General features: G+C 43.6%; 1 protein-coding gene across 1 annotated transcript in view; it reads right to left on the bottom strand.

Moving 5' to 3' along the window:
• The window catches only part of LOC138527197 (uncharacterized), a 127,362-nt gene that overhangs the window by 74,349 nt on the left and 33,590 nt on the right, over positions 1-19,423 (bottom strand). Inside the window, exon 3 of the mRNA XM_069638307.1 lies at positions 6,384-6,428. Coding sequence (XP_069494408.1) covers positions 6,384-6,428 — 45 coding nt within the window. The remainder of the gene's footprint in view (positions 1-6,383; positions 6,429-19,423) is intronic.

Here is a 19,423-nt window from a genome sequence, read left to right as displayed (position 1 = left end):
CAACCTTGAGCTTCACTCGTGGAGGAGGGGTAGCAAATTCCTGAGGGCAACTTGTTTGAGGGTTATGTTTGCATGATTTTTGTGGGAGACTGTGCCCATCTCGTTAAGTGGGGGACCGTCACAAATGCCATCTGCTGACACTTGGGATGAGGAGCCAGAAGAGCAGAGAAGTATATGGCAGCTGGTATAAGGCTCACATTCATGTGATTTTTGTGAGAGAAAGTAATAGAGATTCATGGACGAGATGAGTCAGTGCCCTTCTCTTGAACTGAGTTGATGACATATGTACCATCGGGTAGCACTTTTGAGGAGAGCAAGAGGAGCAGGGAACCTCTGAGGGCAGCTTGTGGTAGAATTGCATTTGCATGGTTTTTGTGGGAGAAAGAAGCAGATATACAGAAAAACGTGGGATACCAGGTCGAGCGATAGTGACCATCACTTGAAGCGAACAAACGGGATACTTGTCATCAGGTCACATTTGGGAGGAGGAGCAGAGAATCCCTGAGGGTGTTATTCTGAGATTCTTGCTCATGTGTGTCTGTTGTGGTAGAAAGTGCAGGTCTGACATAGGAGACACAGTGTAAAACACATTAGGTCACCATGCTCCAAATGAATCATGAACAGATGTTCTCTTAATGGTCTTAATTGAGGGTGGAAACTTGAAGGTGCCATCCAAATCCAGTACAAATACCCGCATGCCTACTGCACCACAATGATGTATATTGGGTCTGAGCACACAGGCTGAAATTATACCAGCAAAACTCAGAGAAAATGCTAAAGGCAATGTGTGGGAAAAGGTCTGCTGAATTCTGGTCACTGTTTAAAAGTTGTGCCGGGGAGCGGTCTCTACCAGAGATAAACAGTGTTTTGGAAGACATGGGATGTCCCGCATGAGATTGAATAAATTACAGAGAAAGTGGCGCACCTAAGTAACACCCGTGCTCTGGGTCCAGACCGCATGACCAACGTCAAACTCAAGCAAATTCAAGTGCTCTGGGCTAGGTTCATCCATCTCCTATTCAGATGCATTTTGGAGACTCTGCGCCTTCCGGACTCTTGGCTGACTGCAATAGTTGTCCCAATATTCAAGAAGGGGGATAGGGAAGACCCCAAGAATTATAGACCTATTGCTCTCCTTGACGTCATTGGGAAAAATGTTGGTTCACTACTCCTCAAAAATGTAAACAAATGGTCTGAAGAAGGGGCACCGGGGTAAACATTCTAGCCTTCAGCATCATGAAGGGGATGGTTTGGGATAATAAACTCAAAAATCTATCTAGCATTTGTGGACCTTGTTCAAGCTTTTGGGCAAGTGGGTCGAGCGTGTCTGTGGAACAAACTACAGACTTGGAACTGTCCATCATCAATCCTAGACCTTACAAATACCAACATGAAAATCAGATTGAACAAAAGTGGCCTCCTCTCACAATAAATACCATCATACAGAGGCCAAAAACAAGGATGTCGTTTGGCGCCTACCTTATTTAACTTATGCTTGGCAAACATCAACTTAACTTTGGACACAGGAAACAGCTTCCCTCTAGGGATCCACGGATAGGTGGATGTCCACTAAGCTGCCTTTGGTATGCTGATGACCTGGTCTCAATTAACCACACTCCGATCGGGTTACAGCATCAATTATACAAATTACATAAATACGTGGAGGGAAACGATCTCCAGATAAACATAGCCAAGAAAAAAATATTAGTCCTGGAGAAATCAAAAAAGTTAAAATAAAACTTTGTTTGGAAAATTGATCAGAAGAAAATAGATCAAGTTGGAGTATTCAATTATCTAGGGGTGCTGTTAAACAACAGCTACAAGAAAGCTCAGATAACAAGATTCCATCCGGTTGAAGGCAAAATCCCTGGCAACTCAAGCAACAGTTTTGAATACAAAATGTGGCTGGTTCTCTGTGATTCCTTTCCTGAACTTTTATAAAACAAAAGTGGCACCAACCTTAACATATAGCTCACATGCAACGCTGGGGGTACCAATCAAAATCTAGTCCATTTTAGAAGGTATCTTTTGAAATAAAGTTCTGCGGGTGCCAAGGTCCCTGGCTATTCAAATTCTGAGGAATGAACTAGGGCTTCAATCATTGAGATCAATTGTGGCGTGGAAGCAACTAGCTCTATACACGAAGTGCCTGTTTCCGTCTAAAACTCCCACAATGGAGCTGTTTTGCAAGGAAATCGAGAAAGGCAACAACGGGGCTCTGAAAGAATGGGTCAAAGGAAACCTAGCTAAATTAATTAAACTTGGATCCACTGTAAGTGACCTGAACACCAAGCCATCAAAGCTTACAACAAAATTGGGGGAACTTGACTGGATTCAGACCACAAACTAAGTATCTGCCTACAAGATACTTTGCATGAAAGTGAACGAATCAAGGGCATTGGCCATGTACCCAAATTTGACGTTTTTCCCGTCAAGATATCACAGAGACCAATTTCTACGTTCAGATTAAATCTTTATCGGACAAAAGAAATAAATGGGGCAAGATCACCTTCAAAATCACCAAGAAACAGCAAATGTCGGTTTTGCACAGGAAAGAACCAAGTAGGAACTTTGAAACATATTCTACTGTTTTGCACAGGACTGACTGAAAACAGAACCAAACATGTTGGATAATTCCTAAAAATACACCGGAACCTTGAGTGCGTATTCGTGGTGGGCATGTGTATTAAGTGGAGAAAAGGTGATCCTTGTAATAATAACCTTTATGACTGAGATTCTGCCATAGGGGAATCCTTTGGCGCAGAACCCGAGTGTTCAGTGGGTTACAGATCAACATATGTCCTGGTTTGCCTTTTCTTGTCTTTCTTTCCACTTCTTTCCTTCTACTTATTGCTTCCCTCGTCCATGCTCTCTGATTTTTAAGCTTTCAGGCAGCAAGAGTCTATGAATTTTTACTGACTCCCATGAGCTTTGGCAAAGGACATGGATATAGGAGGACTATGTATATATGTTTTTGGTTTTCTCTTTTGTAAACATTGTGTCATAAATTAATGCAAATAAAAAAAATATTCACTGAAACCAAGAGAAGAGGTTGCTCTTTCAGGAAATGTGTTGCAGATATTATTCAGCGAAGATCAGGGAAGAGCAACACAAGGAATTGTTGAAATGTGGAAGGATACTGAAAATTCCAGGTTTTTACATCGGCAGGCCCGATCTAATGATAAAACAGATGATGAAGATGATATGGATGATGATTAAGACAAAGAATATGATCCATCAAACTTCAAACAACAATCTCTGTGTTCATGCTTGAAAACAACAATACTGCGACCCCTGCCACATCCCCCCCACCTAATATATACCTAAACCTAAGCCCCCCTTGTCTACTTGTTTGGTGAAATGTGTAAAATAAAACACGGACACATGAGCCTGTCCAGCAAATGGGCTAGTACCTCTGCAGAGCAGAATGGCATTACAGATAGAGTGGCTGCAGTAGTAATAGAATTCTGCTGCCCAGCTATGTACACACTCTTTGAGAAATCGCCTTTCTAGCACACGTCAGAAAATACATCACATAATTATGTGGCATTTAATGCACCACCACTGCCATCTCTGTTGTGCCCAAATAAGCCTAGCCTGTATGCTGTAAGCCTAATGTGTCAAAGTAATTCATGCAGAATAAACAACAACCAAACCTTCCAGAAAACAGTGTGCTTAGGAAATGCAGGGTCCAACTTGGGGACCACATGTATGCAGTCCCATATTCTGATGGATACTGAAGTGAAAATATTTGCAGTGCATTCTTCCCCATAACATCAGCATATCACTACTAGTACACACATGTCACTGTGTTGGACACTGAGCCCCAATGCCTGTGCTGAACAATGAAGGGCAGTAATCCTCCATTGTGTCAGACAGTGTTGTGGAAAGGTTTGAGCATGGACAAACATATCACTGGTCATGTGACAAATAGTGCTTACTCAATGCAAACTTGAATTTTACTTTATAATACAGGTCCAACCCTACTCTTCTGTAGCAAACTGATTTCCAGTGGATTTTTCAAAAAGGCAACCATTGCTGGGACGTTCAGGACTGGATTATTTTCTCTTGCAAGGTGGTACTGGCATTGTATGATAGGTTTATGGCTGTTGCGAGTGGGTACTACATGTGCTAAACAATCCACTTCACCATGGTCATGTGGCCCATCAACCAGATCTTGGACTATCTGGCCATCACAGCACACTGGGTGACCTTTTCTTCCATTACCAGCAGCAGTGGCACAAATGATGGGGAAGCTGCTTTCAACATTATATGGTGGTTCACAGGTAGTTCAATTTAAATGTGACACTGAGTAACCTGATGGCTACTCTCATGGACACAGAATTGGATACTTTTCATCCATATATGTCAGTGTCAGAGGGAGCGGACTTGCAATAAACATTAAACGGTGGAGGCACTGTGCAAATGTGCAAGTGTTCTTTGCTTCAGAGCTTGCATATGAATGTAGGAATCAAAAAGTCAAGTACCCCAAATATTGGCAACTACACTCGAAGCTTGAAGTCATGATGTATGGTATCAATGGACAGTACATCAGACACCTGCTGAAATAATTGTAAGTAGAGTGGGTTCACCCTACAGGGAGGAGATTCTATGGGAGACCCTTATAAGTGGTGTGGTCATCTTAAATGCAGATGGGTCATCAACATGCACAGACATGCCGCCATCGGGTGCACAGATGCATGATGTATATCTACTGATCACCTCACCTGTGGGAAGGGATGATGACAGGATAAAGTATAGTGTTAGTACTGCAAGTGGTCTGTCAGGCCATTGTCACTGTGCTTGTTTCCATTAGATCACTTACATGTCTCCCCACCAAAGGGTGGAAGCAGAGAGTATTTAAGTGAGGACACGCCTATAGACTTAAATCGTAGGAGAAGCTTTGCAACATGGCACCCAACTACTAAAATTGCTTCTACAGCTACGTTATTTTCTTAAAATGCACCAAACATCCTCCAATTGTGAGCTGCTTGGTGTGTCTTTTATAGATAGTTTATAGACAGTTCAGCTTCCTTTTGGAGTTCTAAGTGTTCGAATTGGCAGAACAAAGTTGATGAATCAGCTCAAAACGATTTTGATTGGCTGAACAACTTGTCAAATAAGCTAGAGATTTGATTGGAGTTCTGAGGCTCCTTAGTGGAGCACAAATGAATGAGGGAGACATGGGAACAAGCTGCAAGTTTGAACTAGAATTTTACCCAGCCGACAACTAGTTTTGCACTTGTATGATACAATGAATTTCACCCAAAAGATTTGAGGGTCCCACCAGTTACACTTTAAAAGATACTATGTATAGTGTATAATTAATACTGTAAGTTATTTGGGGGGCTTTGCAAGCACAGAGTGTGTCGTGAGATGGCAGTTCAATGTGCTTTAAGTAAAAAACCTAAAGCATAAGCAGATGGGAATATGCAAACACAACTTCCATATGCAGGTTTGGTGCACTTGCTTAGAATTTGCCTTATCCAAACCAGGACTGTGAGACTTGTCCTTGGCCTCAAGCCCGGGGATCGTATCTCTCCAGGACTGAAATCTCTGCGCTGGCTCCCAGTGGCTGCGAGGATTAAGTTCAAAACTCTCTGCATTGTCCACAAGGCCTTCTGGGGCCTGTGTCCTCAATACCTTCAGCTCTCTCTTCCTAAATATCTTCCTTCTCGAGCTCTTTGCTCATCCGCCTCCAACTCCCTCAGGGTCAGTCGCTTCTACAAGCAATGAGTTGGTGATAGATCTCTTTCTTCGGCTGGTGTCTCCCTCTGGAACAGCCCCCCCCCCTTAAACTTGAGGAGAACCATCTCCGGTTCCGGAAGCACCTCAAAACCTTTCTCTTTGCTTCTGCCTTTTCTCCTCCTCTCCTCCCTCTGCTGACCTCCTGGCTGAAACCTCAACTATGCTGGCTACCTGGACACCCTCTGATCTCGGGCCCAGGTCCCTCCCCGCCTTCTCACACCTGCACTGCCCCCCTGGCAACCCCTGACTACCAGCCCCTGACACCTGATGTCCGCACTTACCCTTGCACTTGCCACTTTCTGGCCGCTACTTACTTATTGTTATCTTCTTGTATTGCCCGCCCCCCCCTTCCCACGCACTTGCGCAATCTGAATGATACCTGACCTAGTAGAATCGTTGTCTGTCCTCCCTTTGTTCCCCTCCCTTGCCTTGTCGCACCTTGAAGCACATGGGCATAGGTGCGTTATAAATGCCACATCATATGATATCATATGAATATACATTCTTTTTGGAGTAGTTGTTTTATCTATTTATCCTTTAGCAGATTAGACTAAAGAAGAAGTATCAAACCATTACAAGAAATAACTTTCTATAATCACAATTTAATATATATGCTTATCAATAAAGCAACTTACAATGATCAGGTTGGCCTCTGTGTATTTAGAGCTGATGGAAGTATCCTGTGGGAAACAGACGCAATTAATAGCAATAAATTTAACAAATAATGTACTCTTCTCCAAATTACTCCCCGGTTTCCCAGATGGGTGTACCATCACAAGAAATCTGTGAACAGCATGACAACTGAGCACCAAATAGCAACTTCATCATTGACAAATGTGTCAGTGCAAGGAAATGACTGGCCAAACAGAAGCAAATCCAAGCATCTTCAGCAACAATGTACTGCTGTTCGTATTTAGGCATAAAGCAAGATTTTCTTAATGTGCTCCAGGCATACTGTTTGGTTACTTGGCTGAGCTCAAGACTTAAACACTACAGGGAGTAATTGGTGATGTAGGACACAGTAATACAATTCAGATCAAGCGAAAAAACCCAGAAATTCGCCAGTTATGGTAAACTAAGCAACCATAACTCGCACCACCACAGTGCACTGCTAAGACTAACACCCAGGACATCAAAGATGACATTGCAAATGTCATTGATGACATCACTGATGACATCACAGATCTGGGCCTCATGTTTTTGGTCACTGACATATACCATAACTGGCGAATTTCTGGGGTTTTCTGGTTTTACTTGTAACCATAACGTCCCTTTAACAAAGGTTTTTCATTGAATTTCATAGGTTTTTATTAGTGCAACTAAACCATAACGTCCCTTTAACAAAGTTTTGTTCGTTGGATTTATATAGTTATTCAAATAGGGCATCCCCACCAAATAAAGAATGTCCCTAACATCCAGCCGACGGGTTTGTGCAACTTAGATATTGGGTTGCATTCCTGAGGAGCTTAGCCATCCACCCATGATTCTTCTCAATTCAGGGTCAAATTGCAGAGTGCTACTTTCTGCTTGATGCCTCATCTTGGGTACATATTCACTGATGTTCTTGATCAGGATGAGACTACGCAATGAGAGTTGATTTTTACAATCGTTATATTCTTATGGGGATCTTTTGCCACTGAAACCACTAAAGTTTACTTCTATTGGTGGTGTATATGCAGGATGCAAAATGTAGCCATTTCAGTGGCAGCCGGATCCACCATGGAAGATAAAGACTGTGTAAATCAACTCCCATTCAGTAATCTCATCCTTGAATGTTCTCTGAAACGAGCACTGGGGAAAACTGGGGAAAATATGTTAGCTCTAGGGCAATTTCGTTGCTATATAAACAAAATAGGGGCAGATGAAGCACACATCCCTGGCAAACCCCTTAGCGCACTTTCACTTTTTCCTCTTACTCCCCCTCTAATTGTAGCCAAAGTGTCAGTATATAATAAGAGCATTTCTGAAACCAATGCAGGTGGTACATTTTGCCAAATGAATGTACATATTTCAGTTTAGTTCAGTTTGAATTGTGCACACTGCCCCTCTCACCTTTATGTGCAACCCCACCTTCTATGAATACATAGAGAATACACATGGGATTCAGTATCAGACAACATGCATTGAATTTTTCCATTAACACATTGCAAATTCCAGAAGCTGGGAATATTCAAGGCAGTTTAATGGAATGCAGTGTTCTTCTGCAACTTGGTTTGGATGAAATTATCATTGGTATTAAATCACGAAAAAGGGGGAAGGCCCCTGGGCCTGACAGTGTCCCTGCTGATATTTTCAAGGATAAACTCTTGATTTGGGCTCTTGGAATTTTTTTACAGCCTGTATTAGCTTGAACACAGTCCCCACTTCTTGGTGACATGCCGTAATTGTCCCATTATATAAGAAAGGGGGAAAGAACACCCAGCTAATTATTGGCCAATTTCCCTTTTTGAAAGTGCTGGCAAAATATTTGCCAAAGTAATTTTAAAACCTATTCAGCAGTGGGTTGATAAGAAAAATATCATCCACACAATTCGAGAGGGTTTCCAGAAAGGAAAAGGCACTTTTCGCGTGTTTGTGCTTGTGCAGAAATATTCTGTACTGAGGAAGATTAACTTATACGTCGTTTTTATTTACCTCAAAACGACCTTCAAAGGAGTCCCACAAGACGTACTCTGGCAGACCTCACATAAAAGAGATATGCCAAGTAACCTCCTATCGACTGTATTTTTTCTTTACAATAATAATAAAGCTGTGGTCTGTTATGGTCTGGCAGCGGTGGTAACAACCCAATTTGAGGTGACCAAAAGGGGAGGGCGTGTGATCGCCCCCCTTTTGTTTTCTGTGTACATCGAGGAGGTTATTATAACATTGTTTGAGAAGTGTTTGGACCCCCCCCCAAAAACTAGTTACTGAGAGATATCTGACATTCTTCTTTGCGTCCGACGCTGTATTACTATTTACTTTGCCTCAGGGAATTGAGGTGACTTTGGCGTCATTTGTGAGGAAGTGTGGGAATCTCAAACTCACCCTAAATATAGGGAAAACCAATTCATTGGTGTTCAAGCCCAAGTTTATCAAACTGCTAAAGTGGAAGGCTGTGTGTTTCAGCATGTCATATTTTGTGACTATCTGGGGATTAGATTCCACGAGAACAGGTGGTTTTGGACCTACCAAATTGACAAAGCAAGTCCAAGCCTGGAAACATGCAGTGGTGGGGTGTTGATTTTCTATAATTAACATGGCAGAAGAGCTTTCTTTCCAGCATTCGAACTGTACAGGAAACAGCCACTTACATCTGCCTCGTTCAGGGTGGACATTTGGAGCTACGTAAGAACAAACGTTTGAAGAGATTATTTTTGTTAACCACGGGTCATCTAATGCCCTTATACACATGGAGGCTGACCTATTTCCCATTGCTTGCAAGCTCACAATGAAGCCAGTTTTATACTGGTAAAGATCCTGGTGTAAGCCTCGTCTGGAATTACATCCTGATGCTCTTGTGCATTTGGTTAATCTGGATGGAGGGAGGGGCTTGCCTGGGTTATGCATGTGACGAAAATCCTGGTTGCATTGAATGAACAGGATATTTGGTTCTATCCAGCAAGTATTAACACATCTGCTATCAGTAGAGTTAAAAAAGCCATAGTCCTCCACAACAGGAAGAACATTATAGCAAACTGTCAACAATTGAATTGGGGCCTGAGATTCCTTGAGAACAAATTTGAATTTGGTTCGGAGGGTATATGGATTATATCCCGGGAGGATAGCTCAGCCGCAATGTGCTCACCTTGGAAGCAAGACGACACGAAGCAACAGAGGTTTGATCCCCGGATATGCGCTTATAAACCTCTGTGTACGAAAGACACAAAACGAAGCAACACAGGTTCGATCCCGTATCATATATATTGACCCTCCATATGCTCATACTTTATACTTCGATTTCCGTATGGGCACCTTGAGACTGTCTTTATTCACAAAATCTTGGAGCATTGGAGGAACAGATATATGTTCTCTATGTATCTCCAGTGCGGAGAGCACGTGTCAGTTTAGTTTTTTTGTGCAAGTCTTAGAGCTTAAAGGCCTTCCTACCTGAAGCCTATCTTGAGAGCGGCTGCTGCATCGATCATCATGGAAGCAATGCCATGTCGTGCTTGCACCCAGGACCCGGTTATTGTTGGCTCAGTGGCAAAATGTATTCCTTGTGTTTGGTTGATGAGGCCAAGGGATCAATGATGGCCCAAGTGCTTGGTCAGCCTTTGGCCTGGTTAGCCACTTCCTGTGTGAAGTTAACTAAATAATCAATGAATCTGAAGGGCTGTGAGTTATCTCTCCCTGAAATATAATGTTTTTACATTTGAAAGCATGCATACTTGTAGTGTGGTTTTATATTATAATTTACCATGTAAAAGCCTTTTATTGGGTTTTATATTACATTTTACATTATACCTGGCTGTTCTTAATATCATGTGTTCATGTCTTAATGTTGTATATGTATTCATGATGAATTCTTAATGGTTTTGCGCCGAATAAAGAAATCATGACAATGTATAGTCATTTTTTAAAACAGAAAAGTCATTTTGTAAAACAGAAAACTACCTACAACATGATTTGGAGTCAGAGGTGTTGGGTGAAATCTCACAGGTCGAAAACATGCCACATTTCTAAATAATAAAGCCTAACAGTATTACAGAAATAATGTAGATGTTTGACAGGTAAAACGAGATAATTCTGTTGAAAAAAAAGCACTATAGAGCGACAAGCACATACGAAAACTATAATCAGTGTATAGATCTAAATGAGAGAAATAAGAGTAAATACAGCAAGGGAATAGGGAGAAAAGAAGTTTTCAGTTTACAGTAGATGTGCTTTAATTTCTGCTGAATATGCTGCTTGAAAGATATAAGGACCTTTAAAGAAATCCTAACACTGGCTAAAGACAGACTAAGGGAAAAGGATGAAGTAACAACAATCTGTTTTGCTGAGTGACAGCATGTTCTTAAAGTCTTACAAGATGTTAGGTAAAGGTAATTTCTGGTTCTGTTCTGTTTTTGCTGAATGATTGCTAAATTGAAATTGATGTCCGAGCGTGGCACATGTACTTCATAAAATGAACGTGAACAAAATGTAATCAGAACTTCTGAAAAGGCTGACAGGTCATGGCCCTGGCCTTTATCTGTGTAAAAAGAGTGGGTTCCACTTTTATTTAAATAGACCTGTGTCACAATAGAGATACATTATGCTGCACCTTTTTCACCATCTAACAGCACTGGTCACCTGTGACTGCTTCATTTCAAGCTTGCTTAATGAAGTGAATACACTGAATACTGGGCGAGGAGACATGGGCAAGCTTTGACAAAGCCCCCGTTGAGACTGTCTTTTCCCCCCTGCACAAGCTCTAATAGTGTTACAGCCCTCACCATTGGGTAATATTGTGTGCTGTGAACTTCACGTTTGGATCAGGACCACTAGAAGGTACAACTAAATCAAAAGAAAGACACATTCAACAAATGATCTTGTCATCTGGCATAGGACGTGATGCACAGTTGCTGGTGGGGTGCAGCATGAAAGAAAAAGAGCCTAATCATCAATTGTTTAATGAACTAGTCTACGCTATGTGCTTTCAACATTAACCCAAATGAATTAGTTGAAGAGAATATGGGAATTTGTAAGCTTTGTTTACAGATAGTCCCGCTGTGCAATTTCTTTACCAGACATTGGAAACATACAGAGCAACCTCAGGCAAATATTCTCCCTATCTCCTTTTCTAATTGAGAGGATATTTGGCAGGTTCCTATTCTCAGGGTGTTGCAGGTCATGGACATATAGATATTTGTTACACAGTGCAAATAACGCTTTCAAATGGATTGTGTTTTCCCACGTATTTCTCATCTTAGGATATCTCCTCCGTCCAGCGTCAGCTGCTTTAGATATTTTTTTGCGGCACAGGGCACTGTGCATCTTCGTCTTCAATTCGATGTCCCTTGGTGGCCTCCGTCTCCCTTTGGGTTTGACATCATCGATAGTATAAATAGCACTTCAGTTCCGTTTTTCCGCATAGCTTCTGATTCGGATATGGCGCGCTCGGTTTCACACAAAACTTCATCACACTTGAAACATGTCTTCCTCTTCTATCCCTAAAACCGGGTTCAAGAAATGTGTTGACTGTGGATCTAAACTGATCTACATCTCATTTGTTTATGGTGCCTTGGCACTGACCACACGACAGCTGACTGCAGATCCTGCCAATCTATGACAGGTAAGGCACTTAGGGAATGCAATGGGAAATACACAAAGGGTAGTCCCCCACTAAAATCCCCTTCCACTAAAAGTTGTTCCTCCAATGAAATCAAAGAAACAACGCCACAGATCCACATCCTCATCCTCCGACTCCTTACCTGAATGCCGAGTTGCCTGCCCTGGTAAGTCAGCAACAAAGTCTGAATGGGAGGCTTTTAGACTGGAAATGTTAAACATATTCGAGAAGACGGACTCCGCCCTCTTGAAAGAAAAGGTGAAAAGCCATGACACTGTCACATCTCCCAAGGCTGATAAGCAAAGAAATAAGCTAAAACGTGGTTGCGCTCACGTCCGGGTGAAAAGCCACCGACCCATCGAGAGCCCTCGAGGCATCAAGTCGAGGACAGGCCCAACCCTCATCATTTGAAGACTCCTTCGGATTGCAGGTCAAGCCATTCAAAATCAATACCTTCAACGCCGAAACAGTCAACATTTTCAACGTTTTTGAAGGAAATTGAAAAATCTTTCAAACCACTTCCGAAGAAAGAGTTTTTCAAGTCCCTTTCTTCAATTTTCAAAGAAGATGATACCTCTAATCAGGAAACACCACCTTGTGGTTTGAAATATGGCACACCCAATGTTCCTGATGCCTTGATTTCTGAGGAATCAAGGTGGAGAGATTTATATGATAATTTGCAATGTGCAAGTAGCCTTGACACTTGACCTGAGTTGGAATTTGGAAAACCTGATCCATCTGAGAAGGCTGAGGTGTCCTATAAACAGTTGATGAACACGGTAACGGAGTACCTGGGATGGGGCTGACCAGCTTCACCTTTTGAACAAGATGACCTTACAGACATCTGAGATAAGGGTCCCCAAAAAAACCCTGGTTTAACTTTTTGTTTAGCCCTTCAGAAAAGGATAAAGGCTCATTGGGAATTACCGGAGACAAGCCCGGCTGTGAATACCAATTTCACAAAAAAGTATAGACCTTCCAGTAGCTATCCGGAATATCTGTCAAAACATCCTACTCTGGAAAGCCTTGTGGTACAAGCTGCAACGTCCACCTCAAGACAGGCAGCATATCCTACAATACCACCAACAGAGATGACAAGCGTTTCAAAGCTTTGTCAAAAAAGAATATTTTCGGCTGGTAGTATGATCTTGAAGTCTATCAACGTCACTTGTGCCCTTGCAAAATGTACCCACACTTTGTAGGATTGCATCTCCATGGCAGCTGAACATATCCCTGAAGGAGAGGAGAGAGAGGGATTTCTAAATATTTTGAAAGATGGGAAAGATGCTATGTGTGAGTCTCTCCTATCAGGTTTGGACTCTGCCGACAGCATTATCAGAGCCATGGTGGCGAGCACAGTTATACACAGATTTGCATGGTTGAGAAGGTTTGGTTTTGCAACTGATGTGCAATCTAGACCTCTCAACATGCCCTTTGATGGCACTCATCTATTTGACAGCAATGTCAATGACAGCCTAGAGAAATTACAGACCTCAAAAGTGGCGACCAAGTTACTCAGTGCCGCCATCAAACAACCACAACCTTCCCAACCCAGTGCACTGACTTGCAGGGGTAAGTCCTTTCACTATTACTTATTTGGAAGCTTGAGAGGACTGGCCAGTCAAAGCAGTCAAAAGAAATTCCCTTGTGGTGGACAAGGGAGGGGTGCTAAGCTCACCCAGTCAACAGTTTCTTTAACCACAGCCACTGCTTCAGCTGCATCAACACCACTCTGAGGCCTTAATCCATAGGACCTCAGTAGGAGGCAGGCTCATTCAGCCTCTGGAGGATGGCAAGGCATTACTTCAGATGCTTGGGCCTTGAAAACAGTAGCCCAGGGTTAATGCCTCACCTTTTTAAGAAGGTTTCAGGATCATTCACCGGAGAGACACTCCTGCAAAATTCCAGATCGGTTCCTCTTGCAGGAAATTTCGAGTCTGCTAGAGAAAGGTGCTATAGAATCCCCTAAAAGGATGGAGAATTGAGACCCATTTTGAACTTGAGATACTTGAACAAGTTCCTCAAGAAGGGCAAGTTCAAAATGGTTAACCTTTCTTGGATCTTTCAAACTCTCCAGCTTCAGGATTGGATGGTGTCATTGGGGTTTCAGGATGCTTACTTTCATGTGCCTATGAATCACAAGCACAGAAAGTACCTGAGGTCTGCAGGCAGCAGTTCTCATTATCAGTTTCAATGGTTGATGGTGGTGGTGGCAACAAATCTCAGGAGAGGGAGATTCATGTCTACCCCTACCAGGACGATTGGCTGATCAGGGCCCATTCTCCCGACGAGGCCCTGGAACATCTCAGCGTAACTTGACATTATCTCCACAAACTGGGCTTCTCCCTCAATTTCAAGAAGTCCCACATGATACCTTCCCAAAAGCTTCAATTCATCGGAGCGGTCCTGGATGTGTCCGCGAGAAAAGCTCACCACATTCAGCAGATAGTCAGCACATTTCAGAATGCCTGGTGTCTTCCGGCCTTCGATTACCTGTGGTATCTACCCTAACTTTTCTACCGCGATTATCTTATATAAACGTGGTATTGTTTTAGGCTATTATATTAGCCTCAAACATAAACCCGCTTGACCAAACACATTTTATTTTGGCTCCAGCTGGGTTTATTCACCATTTCTTTTTGTTAAAGTCTTTCTCGTGTTTTTCTCTGCGCGCCAAACCAGGGATGACTCCTTTGTTCGCTGTCTTTTCGCGTGCTTCTGCACAGAGGCCTTCCCTAAGGTGCCTGAAAGTCTAGGTATGCAGGATGTTAGGGAGGGATCTTCGGACCCCTGCCCTGGGTTCCCTTGGTAACCCAAGTCACACTCCTGTTTGGCTGAGGGGACTGTCCTTGCCAGGACAGCCACCCTGCTGTATGATTGACAGCCAGGCTGTATGAATGGGGGAAAACTGCATAAAAAGCAGGTCTCTCGGACTGGAAAGGCAGAGTCGCCACTGGAACGAAAGAACCAACGAGGAACTGTCAGAAGAGGACCCCTACAACGACTGAACCGCCCGGTGAAGCCCTGCTGCAAGTCTGAATCTCCAGAATCCGACGACAGAGAAGATCCTCCAGGAAACTTCTTCCCTTGAGCTAGTGGGACCAACCAGTTAGTCCAAACTACAAGCCAGGACCCCTCCTCTGGTTGAATTTGCTGTACCGAGCTACAGTGGGCCGGATAGCCAGGAAGGTTGGACCCTGCTTGGGTTTTAAGGAGCGCACCTTTTATTTGTTGCTTTGCTCTGCTGCTGGTTTCTTCCCTTGGTAGTGCAGGACCCTCCAGTCTTCCTACTTCTTGTCAGTCCGACAGTCGCTTCAGGAACCGGGAGCCTGCAGGAAATACCAGGAACGTCCGCCTCAGCTACAGCTTCCTCTCCGTTTTAAGGTACTGTGCAAATCCGTATGTCCATTTCGTTCAACCGCGGTGAAAGTGTTTGAAATCTTTCTCCAATCCGAGGGCTTGTCCTTCTCTTCTCTTTGAACTAACTTTTGTATCAACCAACCTTGTCCAGAAACCGTGCGACAAACTGTACCGCGAACTACCCTGAACTGTGTGATCTTGAGCAAAAGACTTTTGACCCATTGACTTTGGCCCTAAGCCTTTTCTACCTAATTCTATCTCTGTAGTTCCCCTTGTACAATTGCCCTGAGTACTTACCTGTTGGTTTGACCTAATTTCTAATAACTTTGTTTTTCCCTCCCTTTTAAATTGCTGGAGTGCCATTTTGCTACCACTACTTTTTGTGAGCTTAACTTGTCTGTAATTTAAGGGAAGTTTTGTGGTGTATTAAGAGTGTGATTTTTTAGACTACTTATAATAGTGTACTGTTATATAACTGAAGAGTGAAATAAATGTATATTCTTTTACTTGAAAACTTTGAGTCAGTGTTTGCCTGAATCATAGTAATTGCTGTCCTTTGTGTAACTATTTGATACTGCTCACTTACTCTTGAGATAAGTCTGGCTGCTCCGCTACTGTTACCACTATAACTGTGTAGTACAGGCTTGTACCAAAGGTGAAATTGTACTGTCACTTGTAGTCTTAATTGTGTGTGGTGTTTCTAAAGGTACTGCATATAATTCTGCCTAACAGTTCCTGTGGTTCCTACTGCTTTTCCAGAACTCCTAGACCTCGTATTACAGGGATGCCAGGAAGGCCGAGAGGAAGGGAGAGCGAAGGTCCCTAGTTCCTATGTCCTTGACATCAGAGAGCCTGGCCACCTGGAACAGTGAGCCCATGCAAATCACAGCAGTATGGGGTCCATTGTCTTCCGATGAGAGGGACATTGGAGAAAAAACAACTTATGTTTCTATTGTGGTTCATCAAAACATCTGTTACAGCTTTGCCCTAAGAAACCAAAGAAGCATGGAAACGCCAAAGCTCGGCAATAGATGTAGTCCAGTTGCTGAACTCTATGTCCCCAGAACCCGTTGGGTCAGCCCTGTTTACGGTCACTGCAATGTTCTCATTCCCACCTGGGTCGTCTTAGACAGCAGCGGGCATACTTGATTCGGGGGCTACGGGTAATTATGTTGATCGCCAATATGCCCATGAATTGGGCATCCCTGTCGTACTCAAGACCCGTCCCGAGCTCGTCAATGCATTCGATGGTACCGGCCTGCTTTCCGGATTGGTTATCCGTATGCACAGTGGATCTAGTCATGACCATGGACAGCGGCCACACAGAGACCTCAGTTCAGGCTTATTCTAGGGTTACCATGGTTGACCCTAGATAACCCAGTTGTTGATTGGCAGTCTGGTGAAGTGGCTTTCTTTTCAGATTATTGTGAATCAAGTTGTCTGGGTTCTGACACTGCCCTAAAGAGCCCTTTCGTCCGCTTTTGGATATCACCTTTACCAATAGGGGCGCTTACAGCCACACCTCTACCTAAGGAATATGAGGCTTTCAGGGATGTGTTTGGTGCCAAGGGTGCAGACGTATTACCTCCGCATGGGCCCTACGACTGTCCTATCGATCTAGTACGAGGGGCGAAGATACCTTCTGGACGTGTCTACTCCTTGACTCAGAAGGAGGATGCCATCCTGAAGGAGTATATCGATAAGGCTTTGAGTACGGGTTTCATTCGCCCTTCTCGTTCCCCAGCGGCCTCTCCTTTGTTCTTTGTACCCAAGAAGGAGGGAGACATTTGGCCATGTATTGATTAGCGTGCTCTCAATGCAGTCACCATACACAACCAGTATCCTATCCCACTGATATGGGTACTTTTGGATCAACTGGGATCTTCCATTTTGTTCACCAAGTTAGACCTCCAAGGGGCCTACAACCTTGTCAGGATCTGCCAGGGAGACGAGTGGAAGACTGCCTTCAAGACTAGACATAGCCTGTTCGAATACTGCGTAATGCTGTTTGGCCTGTGCAACGGCCCGGCTACTTTCCAGCACTTCATAAATGATGTGTTCCGGGACATGCTCGATCAGTTTCTCATTGTATATCTTGATGATATCCTGATTTATTCTGCTTCTCATGAATCCAATGCTAAACACTTCACTTTGATTTTTCAGAGAGAACCACTTGCATGCAAAACATGAAAAGTGCATATTCATGCCACAGTGGTGGAATTCGTAGGTTATGACATCACTAACAAAGGGGTTCGGATGAGTTCCTCCAAGGTGGAGGAAGTGCTATAATGGCCTGTTCCTACCACTCTGAAGGCCTTCAATAATTTCTTGGTTTTGCCAATTTTTACAGGCGTTTCATCAGGTCCTTCTCAAAGATAGTAGCTCCTCTAACTGCCCTTACTAGCTGCAAGAAAGCTTTCATCTGTGATGCAGCAGCCCAGCAGGCTTTTGAGGTACACAAGGCAGCTTTTACGACCACACCGGTGCTACAACACCCAGACCCTACCTCACCTTATGTTGTTGAGACTGATGCCTCTGATGTAGCCATAGGTGCGGTTTTGTCACAACTATGCACCGATTCTGGTAGTTTACACCCAGTTGCCTATCACTCCCGGAAACTGACACAGTATGAAAATAACTATACTATCACCGAAAGAGAGCTGTTGGCAATCTGGGATATGTTTCTGGTTTGGAGACACCACCTGTTGGGTATGGCTCTTCCCGTACAGGTGTACACAGATCATCACAACTTACTAGCCCTGCAATCTGTCAAGTGTACTACAGCTTGTCATGCCGGCTGGCATGAGTTCTTTTCCATGTTTAATTTTGTCATTACATAACGTCCTGGTTCCTTACATTCTAAGACAGATGCACTGTCTCGTATTCATGGTTCCCCACATGGCATGAATTGGATGGTTCACTCCTCCTCCCCCAACAGGTGGTGTGTGGCTGTACACTGCAATCATCCCTGAAGTGTTCGATTCAGGATTGGGTGCGGAGGAGTCCTCCAGAAATCAACATGGACTTAGTGCAGTCCTTGCCGTATACACAGGGTAGGGTCTATAAGCCGGATGCGGACACACACCAAACCGTGTTGCAATGGTGTCACGATTCTAAGTTCGGAGCCCACCCAGGCAAAAGGAAAACCTTAGATCTATTACGACGGTGGTGTTGGTGGCCGTCAATGAGTAGTGATGACACGGAGTATATTGCTTCTTGTGCTGTTTGCGCTCAGAGCAAGAGTACCACTGCCAAATCTGTAGTTCTTTTGCAGCCACTTCCCGTCCCTGAGCACCCATTGATTATGCTTTCTATGGATTTCATTGTTGAACTACCGTCAGTCTGGGGGTACAATACCATATGGGTGGTGATTGACTATTTCACAAAGATGGCCTTGTTTATCCCCTATCGGGGGCATTCCGACTGCACCCGTTCTGGTGGATCCATTTCTGCAGCATGTCTTTAGGTTTTTTGGGCTGCCCGACATCATCATCATGGATCGGGGATCCCATTTCACTTCCCTTGCTCTCACTCACTCTTTTGGTATCGATGAAAAATACTCTAGCGCATATCATCTGCAGACAAATGATCAAACAGAACATTTGAACGCCACTCTCGAACAATACTTATGTTGCCTCATGATTCAATATCAGGACTCCTGGCTTACTGTTCTGGTGATGGCAGAGTTTGCTTACAACAACTCTCTGCATACCTCCACTTGTTCATCGCAGTTCTATGCCCTCTATGGTCGCCACCCTCATACCCTTCCCTTGCATCCTGTGGTTTCTCTGAGCAATCCCGCTGCCCATGCTTGTGTTTGCGACTTGTCGGAGCTGCGCAAGGGTGTTAATCAACACCTGCATGCAGCACAGACATGTGCTAAGGTTTTTGCCAACCCTCATCGAGCCCCTGCACCAGAGTATCAAGTATGGATAAAGGTGTTGTTATGAACTAAGAATCTCTGTATTCCCGGCCGCAAGTCACTCTTGCCTCGATTTGTCGCTCCTTATGTTATCATGGAACTGATCAACCCTGTGTCCGTACGGATGGCCCTTCCCATCT

Source organism: Ambystoma mexicanum, chromosome 14 (genome assembly GCF_040938575.1).
Source record: "Ambystoma mexicanum isolate Mex_15411 chromosome 14, UKY_AmexF1_1, whole genome shotgun sequence".
Classification (NCBI taxonomy): Eukaryota; Metazoa; Chordata; class Amphibia; order Caudata; family Ambystomatidae; genus Ambystoma; species Ambystoma mexicanum.
This window is presented reverse-complemented; position numbering and strand designations above follow the sequence as displayed.